This window comes from Cryptomeria japonica, chromosome 4, assembly GCF_030272615.1.
Source record: "Cryptomeria japonica chromosome 4, Sugi_1.0, whole genome shotgun sequence".
NCBI classification, from domain to species: Eukaryota; Viridiplantae; Streptophyta; class Pinopsida; order Cupressales; family Cupressaceae; genus Cryptomeria; species Cryptomeria japonica.
Genome location: NC_081408.1, coordinates 523,245,051 through 523,269,560, shown reverse-complemented (window position 1 = coordinate 523,269,560; position 24,510 = coordinate 523,245,051). Strand labels below are relative to the sequence as shown.

At 34.8% G+C, this 24,510-nt stretch overlaps 1 protein-coding gene across 1 annotated transcript; it reads right to left on the bottom strand.

Annotated features, from left to right (window-relative positions):
• Positions 1 to 11,081: 11,081 nt before the first annotated feature.
• On the bottom strand, positions 11,082 to 23,016 carry LOC131069014 (calcium-dependent protein kinase 20). Its single transcript, XM_058004298.2, has 8 exons — positions 22,121 to 23,016; positions 17,131 to 17,254; positions 16,652 to 16,795; positions 16,182 to 16,334; positions 15,403 to 15,518; positions 15,091 to 15,258; positions 12,022 to 12,252; positions 11,082 to 11,862 (listed from the first exon to the last, which is right to left on the bottom strand). Exons 1-8 carry the CDS (start codon positions 22,637 to 22,639, stop codon positions 11,704 to 11,706), a joined length of 1,614 nt encoding a protein of 537 aa, XP_057860281.1. The 5' UTR covers positions 22,640 to 23,016; the 3' UTR covers positions 11,082 to 11,703.
• Between the last annotated feature and the right edge of the window lie 1,494 nt (positions 23,017 to 24,510).

Genomic DNA, 24,510 nt, shown 5'->3' with positions numbered 1-24,510 from the left:
CATGATACACTCCTTTGACATCAATGACAACATCAAACATCACAATGTTCAACAAAAACCACACAAATGTCTCTTGGAACTATTGCTCTATAGTTAGTCATTCTTTTCTCTAACTCTAATTTTGAGGATTGAAAGGTTTGTTGTTGCTTCAACAAAGTAGAATTGGCTAGTATCCAAACATGTTAGGGGCACCACAATACAATCATGGACTTGAGATCATAAATAACATGGACTGAAGACTACTTACTAATCACTATTGTTTAATAAGGTTTTGGGTGTTTGATCAAAACCTAAGCATTAAGTAAAAGAAATTGTAGACAAGAGGTCCCAAAAATTTAAATAATAAAAGTCTCAATCAACCAAACATAGGTCACATGAACTTTAGCTTGAGGTTTTCTCAACATAGTTATATAGCATAGCTTGAATCTATAAGAAATGTGCAGATATGAAAAGCCTTGTATTTCCCTTAATAAAGGTTCAAGTATGTGAGTCATGGTTTAATCACTCTATTGCATCTAATAATTTAAAAGTTTTAATTCTATGCAATAATTTTAGACATGAGAACTTCTTGACAAGCTAAAATTAGTCTACATGTTAATGTTTGTTGTGTCATATGTTCCTTATAAACTTGGAAGATTATGTTAACCTTGGTTAAGTTGTTTTCTCATGTTTAACATTATCAAGATTAGATGATTGGAGGGATTTTGGATGGACCCAAAATCATCTTAGGTCAAATTTTATATTGGGCATGGATTCAAGATACTGAATCCATTAATTTATTGAATATAGCAATCTCAACCTCATTCAATTTTAAACCCTCATAAATTTCACTCAAAAGCATCTTCAATAAAATTTAATATTAAGCTCATATTTGAAAATTTTAAATCATAGTTTTATAGACCATACTAAATCCAAACTCATTTCATCTTAAAGCCTCATAGATTTTACTTATTAAAATTTGGTTACAAGTCTAGAATTTTAGATGTTTGTGTACCCAAACTTTACATTATTAAAGCGTATCAAATTTTGTGCATCCAATGGTTTCTTGCATGTTCCCAGAAAACTTGGGCTCCTATATGCATCTTGGATCACTAATTTGTATTCATTTTGGGGATTAATCTATGAGGTTGTAAAGTAAGTAATGTATTTCAACTCCTTGTTCTATGCTTTTTTATGGTATATCATGTTAAAAATATTTATTTTTTATGTTTCTTTCAAATTTTGTGTTTACTTATGATAACACTAAATGAAAGTGACTTTCTTATCACTTGTCTACAAAATAATTATATTTTTACTATATTTAGAATAGTGTTGAAATATACTGCCAAGAATTGATTCCTACAAGACAAGCTAATAAAATTACTATTATCCATTTTGTAAATTACTAAAAATAATGATAACAATATTATTATCTCATAATATTGGTCCATACTAATCATCAACAATTTTAACAACAAATTTTTATAAATGTTAAAATTTAAATGCTTGGGGCAAGGCATGACAATTTCCAACCCAACCATTTCAAGAGAAATAAAGAGTAATGGAATGATTACAACTCAAACCAATCATTATTGACTTCAAGAAAAGGACAAATCTAAAAATTAAGGTACATTAGAAGAGATTGCATGCCATGAAGCAAATTGGTAAATATTATCTTGGATTTTTTCATATCGTGAGAGGTCTTGTCAAGAGTGTTGGTGACCAGTACTTGGAGCTAATTTATTGCATCTTTCTTTTGGTTGTTGCATCAAGGATGGTAGAATTATTGTGGGAACAAAGGATTTTTGGTGGGGAAAAAGAGAAAAGGGTAGGAAAATAGCAATTATGAGAGGTGACACAAATAGAATAATTATTAAGTTACAACAACTTCGAGAAAAATCCTAAGGTTTGGATGATCTTGATAAATGGGGGCTTAATGCCCTTCAGGGAGAAGCTAAATAGGTACGGTATCACTTTATCTACTGAATTTGCTAAAGGTTGGGACAATGTCTATTGTGATTCATGGAATGGAATTCAATGTTATTGAAGACTTATTAGTGAAGGTGATAGGTGTTGAACACATAGGATGTTGAGAGGAGGGGTGGATTAGCATAAACTAAATTTTGGAACTCAATAACACATTTAACAACTTTAGTCCACTTAACCATATCATGAAGAATTAAATAATAGCAACAAAACAATCACATAGGAACACCAAGATTTATACGTGGAAAACCCAAACAGGGAAAAACCACAGTGAGAGTTAACCCCACAAGATAATCCACTATATAGAAATGATTACAAAAGGTAGAGGTAATTGCTTCGGACTTGCACGCCAAGGCTAACTGCTCATGGGACAAGATACAAAAAGGACTTGCATACTTGAAGCTAATGAAATATCTGGACCACCAAACCTTTTGGATCACAACATCTACATCCACTGTCACTTCTGCATTGCAATCACATCAGCATCCTTACATATCTCGCATATTCATTATCATCAAATTTGCTCGCATCTCCCACATCCACACACACAAACATGTATTCTTTTCAACAAATCATCATATATATAGAAAATGAGAACAAAAGCATTATCACCAAGTAGGCCAAAAGATAGACTATAACATGTACATATTTTTCCACTTCAAGATATACAACCAGACCAAAAATGTAAAACACGAAACATAGACAGGTCATAAAACAACATCCAACATGTAGCATCGGACCAAAAGAATAATCCCAACGGAATCACCAGACCAAACATGTATCACATCCAATTTCGATATTATGACCTAAATCTTGCACCAATTACATTTCTGGACAAGAGAAAGAGTCCAGACCAAAACAGACAAAATCTGAACCATCCAGAACATGTTCCAACTATCTTCATCATTAAGATCGAACTGTTATCAACTAAATCAATTTCCAACGCAATATGCCTATAACCAAAACATATCAACCTCCAGACCAAAACCATATCAACCCATACTCCAATTAGCTTCTCAACATTGTATCCAACACAACAGATGTCTAGACCAGAATATATTGGGATCACACTGTTTGACATCAATGACAACAAAACACATGTTTGTAACAATCTCCCCCTTTGTCATTGATGGCAAACAATCAAAGATATTTTCATTGAATAAACCTTGAGTACCAACAATATTACTAAAACAAAATAGCAACTCCCCCTTACAATAATATTACTAAAACAGATAACAATTACATTTTTCAGTACCTTTCTCCCTTAGTATCATCTTGCATTTTCTGCTTACAAGAACTTTAAAGTTTATCAGATGGATGGAAAATCAGAATTTTTGAATGGAGATCTAGAAGAAGAAGTTTACATTGAGCAACCAAATGGATTCATATTGACAAAAGATCTAAATATGGTATGCAGACTAAAGAAGGCATTATATGGACTTAAACAGACACCCAGAGCCTAGTATGCAAGATTGGACAGGTATTTGCTTCAACAAAATTTTAGGAAAGGTACAACAGAAAGTAATCTTTATTTCAATATTAATAGAGATAAGTTGTTGATTATTATAGTTTATGTTGATGACATTATATTTGGAGATGATAGTTTATGTAAAGAATTTGCTAAGGAGATGTAGAATGAATTTGAAATGTCAATGATTGGCGAGTTGTCTTTCTTTCTTGGGTTGCAAGTTGTTCAATCAGAAGATGGAATTTTTATTTCTCAGAGAAAGTATGTGAAGGAAATGTTAAAGAAGTTTGGTTTTGATGATTGCAAACCAGTTACAACTCCTTTAACCATTGGATGCAAGTTGAGAAAAGATGATGAGTCTTTGGAAGTTGAATAGAAGTACAGATCAATGATTGGTGGATTGTTGTATTTGACTATGTCCAGACCAAATATCATGTAAGTTGTTTGTTTGATAGTTAGATTTCAGGCAAATTTGAAGGTGGCACATGAGTAAGTTGTAAGGAGAATTTTCAGATACTTGAAAGGTACTGTGGATTATGAACTTTGGTGTAAAAAAGGTGGATATTTTATGTTGAAAGCCTATATTGATGTAGATTGGGCTGGAAGTGTTGATGACCGAAAGAGTACTCGTGGTGGTGCATTAATTTTCGGGGATAGATTGGTCTCTTGGTTCTATAAGAAACAAGATTCAGTTTTCCTATCTATTGTTGAAGTAGAGTATATTGCAGTGGCATCTTGTTGCACTCAAGTAATGTGGATGAGATAGATTCTTAAGGATATCAAGGTAACATATGATAAAGAAATTCCTATTATGTGTGACAATACAAGTGCGATAAACATTTCAAAGAATCCAATTATAAGTTCAAGAAAAAAGTATATTTCAATCAGGTACCATTATTTAAGGGAGGAAGTTGTTGAAAAGGAAGTTTGATTGGAATACATTTCTATGAAAGAGTAGGTTGCAGATATTTTCACTAAGGCATTGGCAAAGGATACATTTGAATTTCTTTGGGAGAAGCTTGGGGTCATTGCCCCTTCTTCTTTTAGCTATGTGCTTTATGGGGATGCATCTTTCCAAAGGGAGTTTTCATGCATATTTCTTTTCTTGGATTGATGTTATGGCTTCTCTCAGGGGGACTAGTGTTGTGTGCAATGTTGTTGTGACCTTTGTCCTTGATGGAAAAGGGGGAGAGATTGAACAAGTTTAATATGTTGGGGAAAGATTGAGATTGAGAGAGATAGTGCAGAAATGTGATGTATATATTTGGAGATATATTGAGAAGTATTATTATTCTTCTTTGAGGTGCAGGTGTCGTCAAGTGTTGTCATCAATGACAAAGGGGGAGATTGTTGGAAGTATGTATTGATGTGTTGTCGTAGTTGTCATTGATGTCAAACTTGTTGTTCTTGATTGGTCTAGAATGTTTATGGTGCAAAGTTATCTTGTTGTGTTGTTGATGTTGTAGTTTTTCTATTGGTTGTTCTAGAAGTGCTTGGGTTCGAAATCTGTTGCTAGTGTTGAGTATTGTTATTATCTTCATTGGATATAGATTCGGTATTATGGATATATGATGGTTCAGTGGTCCAGAAACATCTTTGTGTTCTCTCGACGTCGTGGCATTGATTATTACTGGTTGTGAGATTCTGTGTTTGACCTATCCTTGGGTTTTGATATGATTTGTGCAAGAGTGTTTGATATGTTATGGGTCTCACCATAGCATGCGGAGATCCATAGTTGAGTTATTTGCATTGGAGAGTTTGTTGTTGACCGTTAATTGCTTATATGGATGCATAGCATGTGGATATGTTATTGGTTATGTGTTGATTGCAGATCAGTGAATTGATCTTTGGAAGTTTTGGGTGATTGTAGATCAATGAATTGATATTTGGAAGTTGTGTTTTGGTCCCCTCTTTCTCCTGGAGTGGATCAGTGTGTGTATTTTTTGTTTGAAAAGTGTATTTGGGTTCAGGCCGACTTGGTTTAAGCTTTGATGATCTACCTTGTATATAAGGATGTGTATGATTGAGTTGTGTAAGAGTGAAGAGAGGTGAGGAAGGAAAGTGTGATGAATATAGATGTGGGGATAATCAATGAGGTTCGGTAAAGAGTAGAAGAAGAGTTGTGTTCGAATGATGTGCAGGTTGTGTTGAGACTGTGACAAAGTTTTGAGACAGAGTGTTGGCAGTTGAGATCAAAGTTGTGTGTGTTGATGTTGGTTGCTTGATGTAGAGTTCAAGGATAACTTCATGATCTGGAGGTCCTTCTTTTCTCATCATCTTTGTATCTTTCCCTGAGTGCAATTAGCTTCAGGTTTTGCAAGTCCTTTTTGTATCTTGGTGTATGAGTAGTTAGCCTTGGTGTGCAAGTTCAGAGCAATTAGCTCTTTTCTTTGTAATCTAATATACATAGTGGATAAATTTTGTAGGCAGGTGCTCATCGTGGTTTTTCCCTGTTTGGGTTTTCCACGTATAAATCATGGTGTACATGTGTTGGATGAGTATTGTTGATTAATTATTTATGTGTTGCATTTATTTTTTGTTTTGTTTTGGATTGATTCACCCCCCCTCTCAGTCCTGCCTTGGGTTCAACAATAGGGATTTCAATGACTGAAGCTGATAATTAGAAAAGCACATTTTGTCATCAAATCATTTTTAAGCCAAACAAAGACCTAAGGAAACTAGATTCAAGACACACTAAAAGATACATGGTAGGAGGCCCTCTACATTATTATGTATGTGACTCTTGAAGGGAGATTCAAATCCCTGTACTATTATCATTTTATGTATCTCAATCACTTTCAATATAAAAGGATTGCTTCTTTTCTTTTTTAATTGCTATCCTCACTAGAAAACTTAATGAAAAACCGAAAGAAAGCCCCCAAGGTGATACCCCTACAACAAGGGTTTATAATGTCCCCCCAAGGTGATACCCCTACATCAAAGGTTTATAATGTTCCCCCAAGGTGATACCCCTACATCAAGGGTTTATAATGTTCATTGTCATCTTCATGAGAGTTAGGAACTCCATTGTGTATCACCATATTTACAAAAAGAAAAACATTAAAGGGAAAAGGTGATAGATTATTCTAATTATAGATCTGGGAATTTGAAAAATCTAGCCCATGTTAATGATTCTTAAGTTCATTTCAAGTATGACAACGAATTTGAGTTTAAGTTTGAGGTCTCTATCTAAGGAGAAAAGTTCAAAGCACCATAAATATAAAAATTTAGAAGGTAACAATAAAGAAATTGATTGTAATAGGGTTTACAAATTGAAGAGATGTGACCTCCCTTTGCAAATTACCTAAATCCCCTATGATTGCAATGAAAGGTATTGAAAATAAGAGTGTTGATAAAAAAAACCCAAGATTTGTTAAAGAGGGATGCTCAAAAATCGATATTGGGTGTAAAGTGAAGGTCATGGCATTCCTTAAACCCATTGTGGTCGGAATCTTCTAAAGTATACAATACCTTTGTCAGTCTCTCCTCAAGGACACTATCCTCCCTTTGGCCAATCTTACTTCCTTAAAGAAATTGACTATTGTAGTTGATCAAGAGTTTCAAATTTTGAGAAGTCTACAAGAAGCTTTTTAAGGAATACATTATCTCATGAATGGTTCTTTATGGTGATTAATAGAATTAAATATCGAAATGGTCAAATAGATTAAAAAATAGAATAGAGTTGCCTAATTTATACCGAGGATGACCAAATCTTCCAAAAATATGATACTATCCCTAAGTGAGCATGCTAGTTGTTGATTGCAACAATCTAAAGGGAAAAAGGGCAGTTGTTGAGGTAGAGCTTAAATAGGGTGAAGATAGCCAAGGCACTAGATTGCTTATGTTGGAGCAAGACAAAAAAAATTTTAAAGAAAATCTAAACAAGACCATTGAAGTCAACAAGTGCACTATAAAGAATAGTGCTCTAGAGCTAAAAATCATGAGTGACAAACTAAATAAGTTTGTTGCTAACCTTGAAGTTCCCTCCACATGGGTAGAAGACAAAGACACTAATGTTCATTTCAGTGCTAAGACTAGAGGCAATAAAAAGAAAAACTACAAAGGAAAAAAATTAAGTAGAAGTTTGTGGATCTTCACCAAAAGAAATGCAAAAGTTAGAAGCAACTATAACTTCGAAGAAATTATAGTTACATGTTTCTCTATTCTATATAATGATTTTGTTACATCTACATTGCTAGTTTGTTGTTGATCAACTAATGCTTGACTAATGTTTTACCTTTTGTAACAAGGTTTTGCCCTCCATTAGTTGTTTTACCCCTTTAATAAAAAACATTACACAATCAAAAAAATATACAAATTCCAAGCTACAATAAATTAAACAAATTTATAAATAAAAAAAAATTATTATTCTTATCTTTGTTTTTATTGTTGTTTCTTTATTTTTCACTTTTTTTTTTGCTATTAATTATTATCTTTAATATACATTTATAATAAATATTATATTTATATATATCTTTTTATTTTATTTTATTTGAAAACTCAACCATTTCATTTGTCAACCATACACATTTTATTTTTTTATTATTTATCTTTAATTTATTTTACTTAAGAGAATTTATTTTATCATAAAACTTTTTTAAATTAGAACTAATTGATTTTAATATAGACCTCTATTACATTAAGAATTTATTATTTTACTTTAAATTTTTATTTTTTTCACCTTATCTAATATACTTATTTTAATATTACAATATGTATATTTTAAAAATAAATGTCTAAATAATAGTTATTTCACCTTTTTTTTTTGCAATTACATGAGATTTTATCTTTAACCAATGTTCTACATTATATCTTTCAATATAAGCATACTTAATTAATTTTGTAGGAAGAATACCATTAAATATCATTCTTGAACCTATTTTTACTATATTTCTTATATAAGTAGAATATGTTTTTGATAAAAAAAAGTAGCGTTAACAAGGGCGCTGACCCAAAACAAAGAGACCTCAATCCCTCTACAATTAGCGTTAATTATTGCTAATTGTTTTTTAAACAAAGCAACGTTAAGAAGGGCGTTGACCCATTACAAAGCCAAAGGCTATCAAAATTTAAAGACCAAGTAGGGGTGCAAACCCCAAAAGGACAGAGTCGGACCGGCCAAACCAACCAATTAAACCATCAACACCCAAACCAAATCAAGAGGGGGGAGAAAACCTCGACTCTTGAGAAAGGAGGGCTTGGGAAAGGTGGTTAGAATTTCCTTTCCGCCTACGACAAACCACCATCCAGGCCACACTATCAATAGGAACTTTCGCAGAAGAAACAAGCGGGGTAAACCCTGCAGAGTCACTGCCAGACTGTTGTTGCAGAGCGGCAACACGCTGTTGCAGCAGAGCAACAACAAGAGAAGGAATGCTAGGAGCAGAGTGAAAGTGAGGAGCAGGAACAATAGGAGAAGGATCCAAGGGGGCAGAAGGGGCCGCAACAACAGTAACATCAACCAGGGCTTCATTAGCTATAAGGGGCAACTCATCTTGGGATGAATCAACCGAAACAGAATTTGAAACATTAATTGTCAAGTGGTCCTTCGTAGCATCCTTCCACCAAGTAGCAGCACGTTTGCGACGCAAGAGAGAACAGTCAGAAGCAAGGTGACCCGTTGAGAAACACCTTTGACAGCGAAACAGGAGGCCCTCATAATCCAGTGGTTGAATCCAAGGCATGTCCCCAACCATAAGAACCACATCTTTAGGGAGGGCCAACAATAAGTCAACATCAATTAATAGGCAAGTAAAGGTAGAATGACCCATGGAGAATGTGGCATCATCAACCTTCAAGAAGCTACCAATGGAGTTACCGATGGCCTCAAAACAAGAAGGTTCCCAGAAATGGAGGGGGAGATTGGGGAGGCGGACCCAAACCGAACGAACAGAGAGAGATTTTGTAAGGGGGTTGAAGAAGGAGTCCAAGGCTTAAGGGAGAGAGAGTGATCCTCCCAAAACCAAAGCATACCCCAAATCAAATCATGATCATGAGTAGAGGCAAAGGAAGCAACAAAAAACCCCTTAGCACAAGGGAAAAGCTCAATGCCATAAGAAATATGGGGCTTCCAAGAATCACTCACCCAGTGATAAAGGTTCGGGAGGGAAGGCCAGAACCCAGTAAATTTGCAGATCAGAGCGCTGCGTTGATAGAAGTCAACATTCTCCAAAACCTCACGACCACAGACCACAACAAAAGAGGTCTTGGCACAAAGAAGAGGACGAACCCCCTAGAAGGCTGAGCAGCAGATTTAGCCACACGAGCAAAGCTACGCATCCCAGCAAAGGGTCTAGGCATAGCAGTCTCACCCACAGGATGGTCGTCACTAGCACCAACAGCAGTTGCCAACGTATCCAAATCCAGAACTAGATCAAAGACACCAGGTTTGGGAGGGACAAAACCACCAACAAGGATCTGGGCATTCAAACCCCCAACATTAGTACCCAAAGCCGTAGGAAGACCTTCTGCAGCAACAAAATCACCCATTGTAGCAGACAGAGCCGCCATGACACCAGCACCAAAAGTAGCAACGACGAGTGGAGGAAACTCACCAATGTTGCGGGAACCACCAGTGACCCACCCAACATTAGACCGAGGCACCAGTTCTGAAGAGGAGCGTGGAGCAACAGCCGCAACCCCAACCCGAGCAGAAGCACGACCCAGCACAGAGGGGAGCGAGGAGCCTTTGCCGATCAACGCAATAGCAAGCACATTTGAAATGCAGGAGGCGAGAGAGCCGTTGGGGAGCAGGTGCGGGAGAGACAATGCCATTATATTCAATTCTAAGTAGAATATGGTATCGATTAACATTTTTTCCAATATATTTATCTAAAATAAGTAATAAGTATATTAACTTCACTATAAATGTCTATAACTTCACTAGAATATAGCAGTGAATTGCATAACTTTGATATGGGCTATATGTTATTCTTTTTATATTTAATAAAAATAATATAGTAGTCAATTACATAAAATAGATATTCCTTATAAGTGTTACCCCTTACTCGATATTCCTTGTAAGATTTATGTTAATATATATTCATTAATTACACTTAACACGATATTTTAAGTTTTTTTAAATGCATATATTACCCCCTGTTATGCATAATAACCGACTAGGAAGTATAGTCCCACCTGAATTAGACTTGTCTATCATTCCAAGCCTTCGATGGAACAAAATTAATTGCATTTATTAAAAGATATAAAAATAGCGATAGCTTGCGCTTTTATCCTTGAAATGCGTACAAAAATCGTTACCGTCAAAAGAAAGATCAACAACAAAAACTAATTCTATGGAAATCATTTGTTTAGTGCGTTAATATTACGTATTTGAATAACGTCATTTTACTGCGTATGCGAAAACTAAAAGCTAAGTGGTACCCTTCACTAGAATCATCATAATTCTACATTTTTCTTTTAAATGGCACAAGTACTGTTTTCGACTTGTAAAGCTATTTCACACTAGTCTGATCATTTCAGTCCATTTACATGTCAAATCGACCACTGCAACAGTATTTTTTTTTTCTCTCTGTTACATTAGGCATGTGTAGTACCAGATGAATGATATTTTATAACAATGGATTAGTGCTAAAGCATAAGAAAATGAATTAAAAAGCATAAAATTAGATATACAACACACCCAAGCTTTGCCAATTGGTGAAGTCGTCATCATTTCCCATTTCTGACTCTGGTGAGTGAAAATACAATTCAAAACATTGTCCAAAACCACAAACTAAATAAAATAAAAAAATTATCACCAATTATAAACTACACTGAAATTATTAACGCGGAGGTTTTGGCCACTTGAAAAGCAAATGAAAGGCCAAGTAAATCCAAGTCACTCAGACATCCTTTGACATGAGATATACTGGATTGCTACATATTATGTCTTTACTCAGCTTCCTCGATAGACTTTCCCAGAACTTAAGCAAATGGTCTCTGAAGCTTTGGACTAATCCTCATTAAAGCAGGAAATCCTCCACATGTAACACAACTTCCATCACCCTCCTCAATTGCTGAGCATAATATGAAGTTTCCAATAGTCTCAAAGAGTATACTTGAAATTCACAGCTAGCGCTAGGACTCATATAACCTCTGCGAGATGTGCTCATAACCAGGTCAGGTTCATTATACAATAAAAAGAAGCAGCACTACATCGCCTGGTATTTGAGTCCAAAATATAAAAGAATTAACCTTTGGAAAATATGCTCCTATAAAACAAAATTCCTTGAACTTCGAATTACACTTTCATTCATTCAGCGTGATTGTTACTTTTTATCTGCATTCCCCATCGGCAGCGATCCATCCTTCATCAATCTAATACTTAGACTATTGAACCTTTCACGTGAATACTGTCGTGAAGCTTTTCTCCAGTCTGTACCAGTTTTCATCATTGCTACGAACTCTTCATAACTAATGCGGCCATCCTGAACAGGCAAACATATAAAAGCTCTTATTCCCAATTCACAATATAAATAACTTGTACAACTACACAAGATCAGAAAAGCCTTTGTACCATCCTCTTTAAGAATATAAAGTGTAAACACAAATTATGTCAAATAATGGCCACTTGCAAGAGCGTTTACCTTATCTGTATCCACTTCACGTAGAATATCATTTATCACTTCCGTGGCATTTGAACCCAAATCATCTACCATTGCTTCTCTAAGCTCCTCGGTCTCAATATATCCACTGTTGTTCTTGTCAAAGTATGCAAATGCCTTTTGCAAATGATCATCACCGCCCACCCTTTGCAAATGAATTGAAACTGCAACAAATTCTCCATAATCTAGTACACCATTTCCATCAACATCTGCCTGGAAGACCATCCAAATAGCATATAAGGTTCTCTTTTAAAACTTTATGACTGCAATCACCTTAAAATGATATGGACATGTTACTCGGTACACAGCATCGATCACAAAAATAATCATACATGTTACTTGGTACACAATCATAAAAATAAAATAATCATAAATTGCAACCTGACTACATTCATAGTGGTGTACAATTTGTAAGATCATTCCCAGCAAATATTCATACTTAAGGGACACGCCTATCAGTAAGAATTGAGGTATGTACAAAATACATACACCAGCATGTATGATATTGACAAATAATGTATGCTACTGTCTTTGAACATGGACAAGAAAACAGGATTCAGATGAAATTATTTTTAAACTCAAATTCCAGTGCAACGCAAAAATCAATCCATAATCTCCATATGCCACAGAGAAGATATGGTGGCAAAGTTATGAAATCAGATATCTAACACATTTGCGCTCATGAGTTGCACATATTTAAAAGGCAGGGGTTAAGATAAAATACTACACCATCATAAATAAAATCGACAACATACAACATGCTTCAAGATAGCATCCAAAAATATTTGGTCAAATTACAACAGATGAGAATAGCAAAGCATTTACTAATTAATGATAACAAACAGGTCCTACGTGTCCCTTGACATAGATATGGCAAGAAGCAGATAGGACTTTTAACTTGGAATACTGCCAAAACCAAAGAGAGCTTTGAGCACACGGTACTCGCAAAAACAGAGAGGGAGTAAAATGATGAGAAGGAACAAACTCTCACGCAGCTGCTGTAGAAACTGAACTATATACATGACATGTTTCAAAGCCTAATAAACACAAAAGGAACTAATCTAGCACCTACCCATGAACCAGGCTACTCTCAACACCAACATACAGAAATAACAAGTAAAAGAAAATCCCTAGACTGAACCAAATACATGGCATGTTTCAAAGCCTGACAAACACCAAAAGGAACTAATGTAGCACCTAATCATGAACCAGACTACTCTCAACACCAACATACAGAAAAAAAAAAAGTAAACAAAATCCCTAGACTGGTGTCTGATAGACAAGCAAGTAACTAATGAGCACCTAGCCATCAGCCAGACCACTCTCAGTGCCAACATACAAACACAACAATAAGAGCAAAATCCCCAACCTAACCTAGTGATAATACAAAAAGAGGATCCACTGACATGCAAGAAATACAACACAATTCAATATCGATCTGATATCAAAATCGCTCGTTTTGAGAGAGATACAGTTGGTCAATTGTATCTGCCAGCTCGAGAGCTATTTTCAATTAAACAACTGAACACTTTGAAGTAACCTGTATGCTACTGATGATGCGAATGGCATTTCATTACTAAGTGAATTTCTGCAAACATCACGAGCATCAAGGGTAAAGGTCTCTCCTAGATTGAGAGATGATGAGAATGGCATTTCATTACTAAGTGAATTTCTGCAAACATCACGAGCATCAAGGGTAAAGGTCTCTCCTAGATTGAGAGGAATTTAAGTGAGTAAGCACAGAAGAAATGTTGACCATCTGGTTTTATAAAAACCAGATAGGTTTTATGAGAGCAACAAGGGCAGGTTATGATAGACTTGACACAGATATTCAATGATATACTATAAGGTTGGGTATCAATAAAAAAGAATAGGAACTTGTAGTAAAAATACATCAGTGAACTATTGATCAATGTAGAAGCAAATGAATTTACTAGACAGACAAGCAATCTACCAAGTAAGACTGTAGAGTGGCTCTGATGGAAGGTGACAACAGAATCATTATAAAATTTAGTTACAAAACAACCAGACTTGTGATGCCCATACCAGTAAGAGGTGACAATAATAAACTGGATTCCTTGGCAATCAACAGAATCAAGACATGTTAGAGAGTAACAACCTTTCAACAAGATAGAAGAATGGCAAGTCTTGCACTGTCAGATTTGAACACCAACAAGAAATGTTGAAACAAATGCTCTGAGAGAAACTATTAATATTGTACCAAAGTACGTGTGAGAGATGGGTTCTAGTGAACTGCTCATGGAATTGAAGTCAACGAAGATTGACACAAAACCATGCGTTTGAATCCCAGTAAATCATCACAGTGCACTAGACTTACAAGCAGATAAAGTGAAGCTCATGGACCAGCAACTTGGCAGGGTGGAGATAGCACTACACCAATAAAAGGTACCGAAGTTGTACTTAACCCTCAAAAAAGACAATGACCATGGGATAGCATCACTAGAAAAGAATTGCTTCTTGTCAACATATGGTTGAGGAAGACCGAGCTTTCAAAGTATATGGCATTATACTTGGCAATATTTATCTTTTCATACCAAAATGCACAATTAGGAGGAATGCTCATGAATACACGATCATTTATGAATAAGCAACTGATGCAATGAAACTACCAACAATTAGACAAGGAAACAAAATGCTTCCAAAACAAATAACAATCCAAACTACAAACCAGTCCAGATGCTCTCCCCACTAATAGACAATGATTGATCATTTAAGTCATGAACAGGGCCAGGAAATAGATCAATTCTTAGAAAGAAAACATGGGAAGCATTAAAATAGATGGCTTTAAGCTTTTCAATGATAAATCGAGTACTGAGATCCCCAGAAATTGTAACTTAAACAAGCTACACAGTAAGTTCCACTCTCCACTCAATGACACTGCAAACAAGCCGCTCTCAAATATAAGATACCAGTGTAGTGTAATACAAGGAAGGCTTTAATTTTGGACCCCAATAGAATCAGAGCCTTGAGCTTTCATATACTTGTAACTCTATGAAATACTTAGGCAAGCAATAGCAGAGAATTACTTACAGCTTCCATTAACATCTGAATATCTGCCTCAGCCACATGTGAACCAAGCTTATTCAAACCTGCTCTCAACTCGTCTAAGGATATGGTACCATTTTTATCTGTGTCCATCATCTCGAACATATCTTTTATACCAGCCACTTCTTCAACAGATAAATGATCTGCAAGTACCTAAATGCATTGAAAGAACATAATTGCAATGATCAGAAACCTACATGAAATAACACACCGTGAAATGTTTGTAAGCAAGCAATGTGCAAACCCTTTTCCACTAGCAGAAAAGTCTCTATGTAGAACCAAAGGCTTGGTACCAACCCTTAGTGCTCTCTTCTTGAATTTATTCATCACAGAAAATTGCTTGAGCCTATTTCTGACAGTCTCCCCAAGATTAACATTAGGAGCCTTCTTTGCATTCTGTAGCCAAGTATGCTCTGCATTAACAAGGCATGAAAAAAAGCAACATTAGTGCTAGCATATGCTACAAATTATTCACAAAGGAACTCTATAATTGAGAGGAATGTTAATTATACACCCCCATAAGTGCATTTTAAAAATTATAGTCCTATCCCTTGTACTTAACAAATAACATTGGAACGTGGAAAAACAATTCTGATTTTTGTTTGCCACTCCCCAGCTCTAGTTTATAACAGATTTCTTGACAGACAATGAAAGGAGGCCATGAGCTCCTTCTGCTTGTGATAACAGGCTACAACTCCATTGGGTTAGATACTTTGACACAAACACAAACCAAGATCTTAATGTCATTTTATTAAAAGCTTGGCATGGTCAAGAAAATGTGATTCAATATGCTGACAGACTTTTGACTATATATATTGAAAGAATATGTTTGAATGGTTTGCTTTGTCAAAATTTGTACTATTTATTTTTCTCAACCCTATGTTCTCTGCCATATTCCAGTAATAGAAGTTATTATTTAACCAGGCTGAACTTAAGTCACTCAAACATCATGTCAAATTTTTCATGTCCACAGCCTATAACAAGAGCTGATACAATCAAACATTCTATTCTGCAGTAGCCATTAAACTTTGAGGTAATCATAGGTAATCATTTTAGGCAACCAAAAGATTACATACCAAGAACTTGTTCAGCTGTTAACCGTAGCTTAGGATCTGGTTGTAGCATCTGTTTGACAAGGTTTTTGGCCTGATCAGAAATCTTTGGCCATGGATCTCTTTTGAAATCTAAATTAGAACGAATGATGGCCTGTGCAACACCTTGCTCCGTTTCTACAGTCAACACAGTGAATTCCTTAATCCCAACCAAAAACAAGAGTAATCCTATCAGCAATGTCTTAAAATAGACTCAAAAATTTAATTACAAATGCAAAAATAAATCAAAATAAAATTTAGTGCCTTTCAACAATGACCAGTGTCAAAGTGATATGTTCAAAAGCAAATAAACATTCAATCCACTGATATTTTCGACGAAGAAAACCATTCAAACATAGGGCCTATAGATATTGTGATAGGATATTTTTCTCAACCCTATGTAGCATTTCAAAATATCCATTGGCAAATCGTAGCATTTCTTTACAAACACATACCAGCCCAGAACGGTGGTACTCCACACAGTAAAATGTAAAGAATAACCCCAGCACTCCACACATCCACCTCTGGTCCATAATTACGCTTCAAAACTTCAGGAGCCATGTAGTAAGGACTACCAACAATTTCAGTAAATCGCTCACCTAGAACAGTAAGGAGAACCAAAGAGAAGATTAGTCACAAGTGCCATAACAGAATCAGTACTGCATAGTTCAGTCTAGGTTAAGGACCATGATATTAGTATTACAGTGTGAAAATTTGAACGTGGATCATACTTTTGACTGAGCCCCTTTACAACTACAACTACATTCCTTTGGTTTTACATTTGTACCTTATCTTTAAATATGATAAGACTATCTGTTTTCTAAAAGATGAAAAGAAATTCAAAATACTTAAATATACCAAGCAGCCATATAATGAACAGTAAAGACACATTGGAATATTCATCAAATAGAGAAGGAAATAAGGCCTGTCTTACCAGGTTTAAAAAATACCGAGAGCCCAAAATCAATGGCCTTCAAAGGAGAAAGTTCCTTCTTGTTAGCAAATAAAAAATTCTCTGGCTTCAGATCCCTATGCATCACCCCATGCTTGTGGCATACCTGTAACCAAAGGAGAGAGATTACACCTTGGAAGATTTAACGTACCGTTGAAAAATACTAGAGACATATACAAGATATAACAAATAGGAGGTTGGCATCAATGATCAATATGCTAGGTCCCATTCAACATGCCATTTCTTAATATTTGTGCTAGAATTGCATCACATCAAAACTAACACAAAAAAAATGAAGTCAGTTTATATGCATCTCTCAGCATGAATTCAGATTTGTTATGTTGCCTTCACCTTCTTCATGCAATGTTGAATTTTACAAGCCCTAATGCAGATATTTTCTGGAAAGATTCAAATTTACCTTCTGCTTAAAATGCTGAACTCAAAATATCATGTCATGGAGCTCAGTTTCAATGAATCACACATAAAGAAACATAAATCGATATGAAACATGACCACCACAACAGAGAAAAATTTACTTGCTGATGCTTGCTAATCAGCTACTTTTCTCAAACATATTCAAACTGAAACTACTTTGTCACTATTTCACGAGACAAATATTGTGATTTGAAAGTTTATCAACTTCTGTATGAGATAATCATAAAATCTTATCAAAAAAATTAAAGAAAAAAGATTAAATCATTGCTAGGCATTACAAAAATGTGTTTTAAAACTTCCAAAAATGTAAAAACTTGACATTCCTTAAAATTGGTAAAACAAGAAATCCTTTAAAAAAAAATATAAGATGTGAAAGCAAGATTTCGTGATTTATTTTTTGGCAAAATGATGTAAAACATTCCTGCATAATCTCCAAACCCCAAGGAAACCCTCATTTAATGAAATACTAGACTCCTGGAAATTTCATCCATGGAAAGTCATGAAGTTCATTCTCTCTAATAAAAGTCCTTGAATCTGTTGAATTCTGTTTATGGATGACATAAAAGAAGATATACACACTAGAAATCTCTCATAAGCACACCAGAAAATGCAACGAAAAGACCATGTTTTCAGGAACATGGATAATAAAGAAAAGTGCAGTATCTCTTGTTGCACAATACCTCACACACAAAAAATGTATCAGTCAATAGATTAAATTTTCATTTGATTTATTAAACTGTCATAAGAAATACAGAGAGACATCATTTTATCATGTATCATTGTGCAAATATCTTTTGCTATTGAAAAAGACCATGCACCTGTTGAATTTTATTGCACAATAATTCATGTGCAAAAACAATTAAAAAGACAGCATTTTCACTTTTGACAACCGAGGAAGGGCAAACAAAATAGGCAACAAAAGAGTCAACACTGAAGAAGCAATCAAACCCACACAATTTTCCCCCTTTCCTTGAAACTCCTGTTGTGGACATCATTACTCTTAAGTTTATCTCGATGAGCATAAATTCTAACCTTAAAAAGAAAACTAAATCAAATGTATTTATTGCCCCCAAACATCTTTGATACAAAAACATACATGGTTGATTCCAGAAGCAATCTTTTGAATAAACTGTGAACCTATCAAATTTTATTGAAGATAATCCACAAACAAACAATAAAATTAGAACAAAATTGTGTCCTTCGACCTGCTTTAAAAGTGTAATAGCATAAAATAAAAGTGGCAGTGGAGTGGGTCAAAATTGAAAACATAGGAAATGCCAAAATTCCACTTTTCCTATATTAAAAACCATAGTATATAAAATCTATGATCAAGATAATCTAACATATTTTGGAGGCTTTGTTTTATAGTGGACAACCAAAGAAACACTCTTCGAAATAAAATAATAAGCTTGAATAGGTTCTACAGATTAAATAGGCCTTGTGACATGAAAAAGCCATCTTATCAGCAGAATTTTGCCATTTGCTTCACTTCAAAATGAAGAAGAATAAGCTGGCACTTGGAACATATTACTTGCACATGCAATTCCATATCACAAGGTCAACCCAGAATCCTTAATAAGGGAGTTGCTTTCATTTAATTTTAGTCTATTAATTGTTAGCCTGTCTCAAATGAATGTTCAAAGCTTACATTGTATTGAAAACTCTATAATAGAGAATACTATTCAAATCAAAATTGAAGAAATAAATAAATTTTAAATCCCATTCGGTCAACATAATTTTCCTGTGTTGTTCACAAGAGAAAAAATAAACTAAAACTCGAATAATTTTACTTGTAAATAAAAGTAAATCGATTCCAAACCACCCAATTTGGAACTTTGATGAGGCGATTGCTTTCATTTGATTTTGTTGTATTTTTAGAGTGACCTCTATCAAGAGGAGATTTAAGTTTGCCTAGCAAGGAACTTGTCACTGAACTAGAATCATTTCACTTGTAATTTTAAATCCACACTAAAAGACAGATAGTGGTCTTCTATGATGTCCTTCAAATCAAAATTAACTACAAGGAAAAATCAGAACAAATTCCTATCTTCCAAAGTTCAATTACACACGTGAGTGGCTTTTTACAGAGCAATTCACAAGCAAGACATTGGAAAACACAAATTTACAATCTTTCAGTTTCAAGTGTTAAAAGAGGATGAACACAGTACACAAGAAAAAATAAAATTAAAAGAACAGGGAAATCAGAACAATTTCAGAACTCAACAAACAAAAATTTCTAGTATTTAAGATTCAATGACTCCAGAAAAAGTAAGGAAAACTAATGCTTGCTGAAAAAAAAACATTTAAAAACTGTAAGATAATGTGAAAGTTCTCTTAATGAATATCATTGATCTCTTAATCCTCTTGTAAGAACTGTAGAGTCCAAACAAAAAACATCATACAGGTTCTTTTTTAAAAAGGACAATAGTTTGCCACTTCATTCTGATATGAAAAAGAAAAGATAAAATTGTTCCAGACAAATACTCTGTAACTGTCAAATCCTTTGGTTAAAAATAAAAGGAACCAAATTTACACCCTTCGGATTTAAGTAGAAAGAACTAAATAGACAAGGAGGTAATGTCAAAGACGAAGCACAGAACAGACAATGTAATGGTTAAAAAAGAAAAGGAGGAATGTCACCAAGAGTTCCATCTGGAAGAGCAAATTGATTTAAGTGAAGTTATTGAATAACTTTGTGCAGAACAATTCACTATCAGAAAGATTACTAAACACAGATATCTCATCTTTTGCTTTAAACGTGGAACACAGTGAGTAAGAAAAATGCCAAATTTGAGAAACAGTGAAATTGGCACAAATTTTACACCTGAAAAAGAATATTCAATCAGATTTAGTACAGTTTGAAAGATACTGCATATTGATTTACACAATTTAAATGAGCGAAATTCACTCTTCTAAAGAGGAGAAAACAATACACAAGCAAAAGATTAGAAGTTATATTTTATTTCAAGCAAGGGAAATCAGCACAAACTCTAGCCTTTGTAAAGAAAACAAATCAGAAACTCTCACTCGGCGCTTCCAGAAACATGCAATCAAAAATTCAGGCACTGAAAGTAAAACATTTTAATCAGTCGGTTTACTTTACTCCTCAACAAATTTGATTTAGAACTAAAATCAAAGTCTAGAAAACAATCAAATGTGATTAGAAAAGGTCAAATTAATCAAACAGCAAAATCAGTCCAATTCCTTTCCTACGCAGGCAATCTAAAAGTTCCATTCTGATCCATCCAAAAAGCACAAACTTCAAACTTTTGAGCCTTACATGAGGAAGAACAGAACATACAAAAAAATAAGTTAATATTGACCAGCATAAATCCCTCTCTGCAAAGGCATGTCTATTCACCTTTAGACAAAAGTCAAATTCAGCACAGATTCCTCACCTACAAAAAACATAAGACAGATTTGTTCTGCAGTACCATTTATTTGAGCACAACTTTGTATTCTTCTGCTTTAAAAGAGGAAGAACACAATACACAAAGAAAAGGTCAAATGAGAAAATGCAAAATTCACAAGTCGATGGACCAGTCCACAAAAGGAAAAACTACACACTGAGTTGTTGAAAAATTAAATCTGAGTAACAGATAACCAATCCCTTTCAGAGGCTAATCCTCATGCACAAAGAAAAAAGCATAGAAGTTTGCTCTATGGTCACCTTAAATGAGAGGAATCAAAATAGGAAAGAACATAAAATTGAAGGACAGGTGAAATTAAAACAAATTCTACAATAGTAAATCATATTCAATCAGTTGTGTCTTATTTCCCTCAACACTTACCACAAGTTTCCCAGGAACAACATAATACACAAGGAAGAGTTCGAAGTTGAAAAGGAGAAAAAAAAGAAGCGGGGCAGGGAATTCACCATACATCTCCCCTAGTAAAGCAAACATGTCCTTCCATTTAATTTCAGTGTACTTGTACTTCTATCAAGCAGACGTTTAAGCTTGGCTACAATGGAACACGCATCGTAGAAAATCGAACTTTGAACACATTTGTATAAACAAGGGCGGGCAAATTTCAGAAAAGGCAAAATTAGCACAAATTCGTCGCTTGAAAGGAAAATCGATCATAATTGTCCTGTTCTTGCCTCACGCTCACCTTAACCACTTTTTATGGCAAAATTCACAAGCGAAAAATGAAAAGCACAAAATTGATAATACATGGCAGAAGCAAATAAAAAATTGAAAATATAGCAATGAACTCATCACAAACAAATTTCCCCATGTAAAAGCATATTCGATCAAACTTGTCTTTATTGGGCACAACAACTTTTACAATCATTTTCATTAATAAAGGTAATACGGACAAGAGAAAATTCAAGTTCTGAAAAAAAGGTAAATCGGCATCAATTCCTCTTAGAAAAGCCAAAATGTTCATCTGAGTAAATTACAGCAGAGCAATCCACAAGCAAAACAAGAAAATAACACAAATTTTGAAAAGAAAAACGCAGTAAACAAGAAAAGATCAAATAGCAAATATAAACGAACTCCTCCATCAAATTGAATCAGGTTATTTTCCTCACCTGAACGACTTCTACAATCGTCTTAGTAACCTCTGCAGCAGCCCGCTCAGTATAATGGCCTCTGGCAACAATCCTATCAAACAATTCCCCTCCTTCACAGAGCTCCATGACCAAATGCACGGCATGGTCATCCTCATAGGTAGCCTTGAGCTGCACAATATTGGGATGTTGAGGCAGATTCTTCATAATCTCCACCTCGCGCCTCACGTCCTCGATATCGATGGCCGTTCTAAGCTTCTTCTTAGAAATTGACTTGCAGGCAAAGGTGTCTCCGGTCTCCTTGTCACTGCACAGGTACGTAATGCCAAATTCACCACGCCCAAGCTCCCTTCCCAGCACATATTTGCCGTTTATGTCATGCCCGTCACAGTCCCTCAGAACAGAAGACCGCCGTTCGCCTCCCCCGCCCCGGGCCGGGCTATTAGCGGCATAGTTAGGGTAATCGGCGGCGAAGGGGTTGGGCTTCTTCGCTTTCTTTGGCTTCTGCGACCCGCCACCAGATCCGCAGCAATTTCCCATGGACAATTAATTTGCAAGGCCCTAAACCTTCCTCACTTAACCCCCTGCAACTCGAACCCTCGACGCGTTGTGAATTTCAACAGAAAAAATTCTTCAAAGATCTACAGCCCCTTAAGGCACAAGAGAAAGAATTCTATTTGATGACTTTGCAACCCTGTGTCGCGTGATCTGTGGTTTGAATCCCACGGAGGGATGTTACTTTTTTTTAATTTTTTTAAAATCCCCTGCAGCCTCTCAGAGGTTTCCTCTGCTGTTTCTTGTTCTTGTTCTTGTTCTCGTTGTAGATTGATTGCTGAACGAGTCGTGCAGTGCGTTCTCGTTTTAAAGGCGTCGTTGAATATATTGACATCGTCTTCCATATTTTTGACCGCCAGCGTCTCCTCTACTTCGTCGCATTTGCTCTTTTACTCGGAAAGGCAACCCAAGTTTTACCCGCCGGGATTTCTGAAGGTCGAGAAGATTACGGTAAGTTTTTATTCCGTTAACGGACTTATTCACAACGCGGTGAGATATGCTCTCATTTGTTATTCCGTTAACGGACTTCTTCACAACGAGCCCACCTATTATTCACTCCGTTACGTAATAGACTTTCGCTTGCAAATGAGGGCAGGATGGGCTGCTATTCTTAGAGTAAAGCATGTCGTAACTACACGGGTATTTTTTTTCTGTGTCGGACTACTATTGTACTCGGAAAGTTCTAAATGTCATACACCTGTACTTAACACGTGTGGGGATGTTACCAACTTTATGATGTTTCATCAAGATTAGTAATTAGGGTTAGTGTTATTTAAATATAATAATAAAAATATTTTACAATTGGTTTGAAATGTTTTTAAATTTGATTTTATGTTAAGAATATTAGTTTTCTACAGTTGTTTCTGGTTTAGATTGATTTTAAGTTATTTATTTATATTTGGTTTAGATTGATTTTAAGTTATTTATTTATATTGTGGATTATATTTTATAGTTTATTATTAGGATGAAGAAAGTAGGTAATATGAGAATTAAAAAATAAAATCTGAAATATAAAAAAAAAATATTCACTTAGTCAAATCTAAAAATAGTCAATAGACCTTAGAATCTTAATGAATCCATTAAGAATCAAGTCTTGTTAGCAAAGTCCTCATATCATAAAGGATGATATTAAGGGTTGGGAGGGTGCCCTACTTTGGTAAAATAGATACATCTTAGTCTTTAGCAAAAAGAATGTCCGACTTTGGCAGAATAGATACTTCTCGATCTTTAACAAAAGGAATGCCCCTTAATTTGAGGTTTTAGCCTAAGACTTGTGATCTCCTATCAAATAACTAAATGATTCTATGAATTTGATTAAAACCCTAAAAAATACAAAAATATTTCAAACTATTGTCATAGACTATGAAAATTTGATTTTTTAATGGAATATTTATATTTATAAAAGGTAAATTAGTGTAAATTACTATATAAATAAATTTTGATAAAATATTATAATTTGATACATTGTAAATTATGTCTTTTATTTGTCAATTTGAAGATTTTCAATTCACTCCAGGTTGTTATGCATTTTAAATATAATAGATATTTAGTTGTCATTCATTTTAAATGTTTTTATATTTGATTGCATGTTGTTTATTGATATTGTGGATCATATTTCATAGTTTATTATTAGGATGAAGAAAGTGGATAATATAAATAATCAAATCTAAAGATGGTTAATGAATCTTAAGATCTAAATGAATCCATGGGGATCAAGGCATCATATCATAAGGGACGAGATCAAGATCTTGCCCTAGTAACCTTGGCAAAATAGATACCCCTATGTCTTTACCAAAATGAATACGCCTTAGTCCTTAACTACTAGTTGAAGAGGTTTTAGCTCTTGTACCACATAA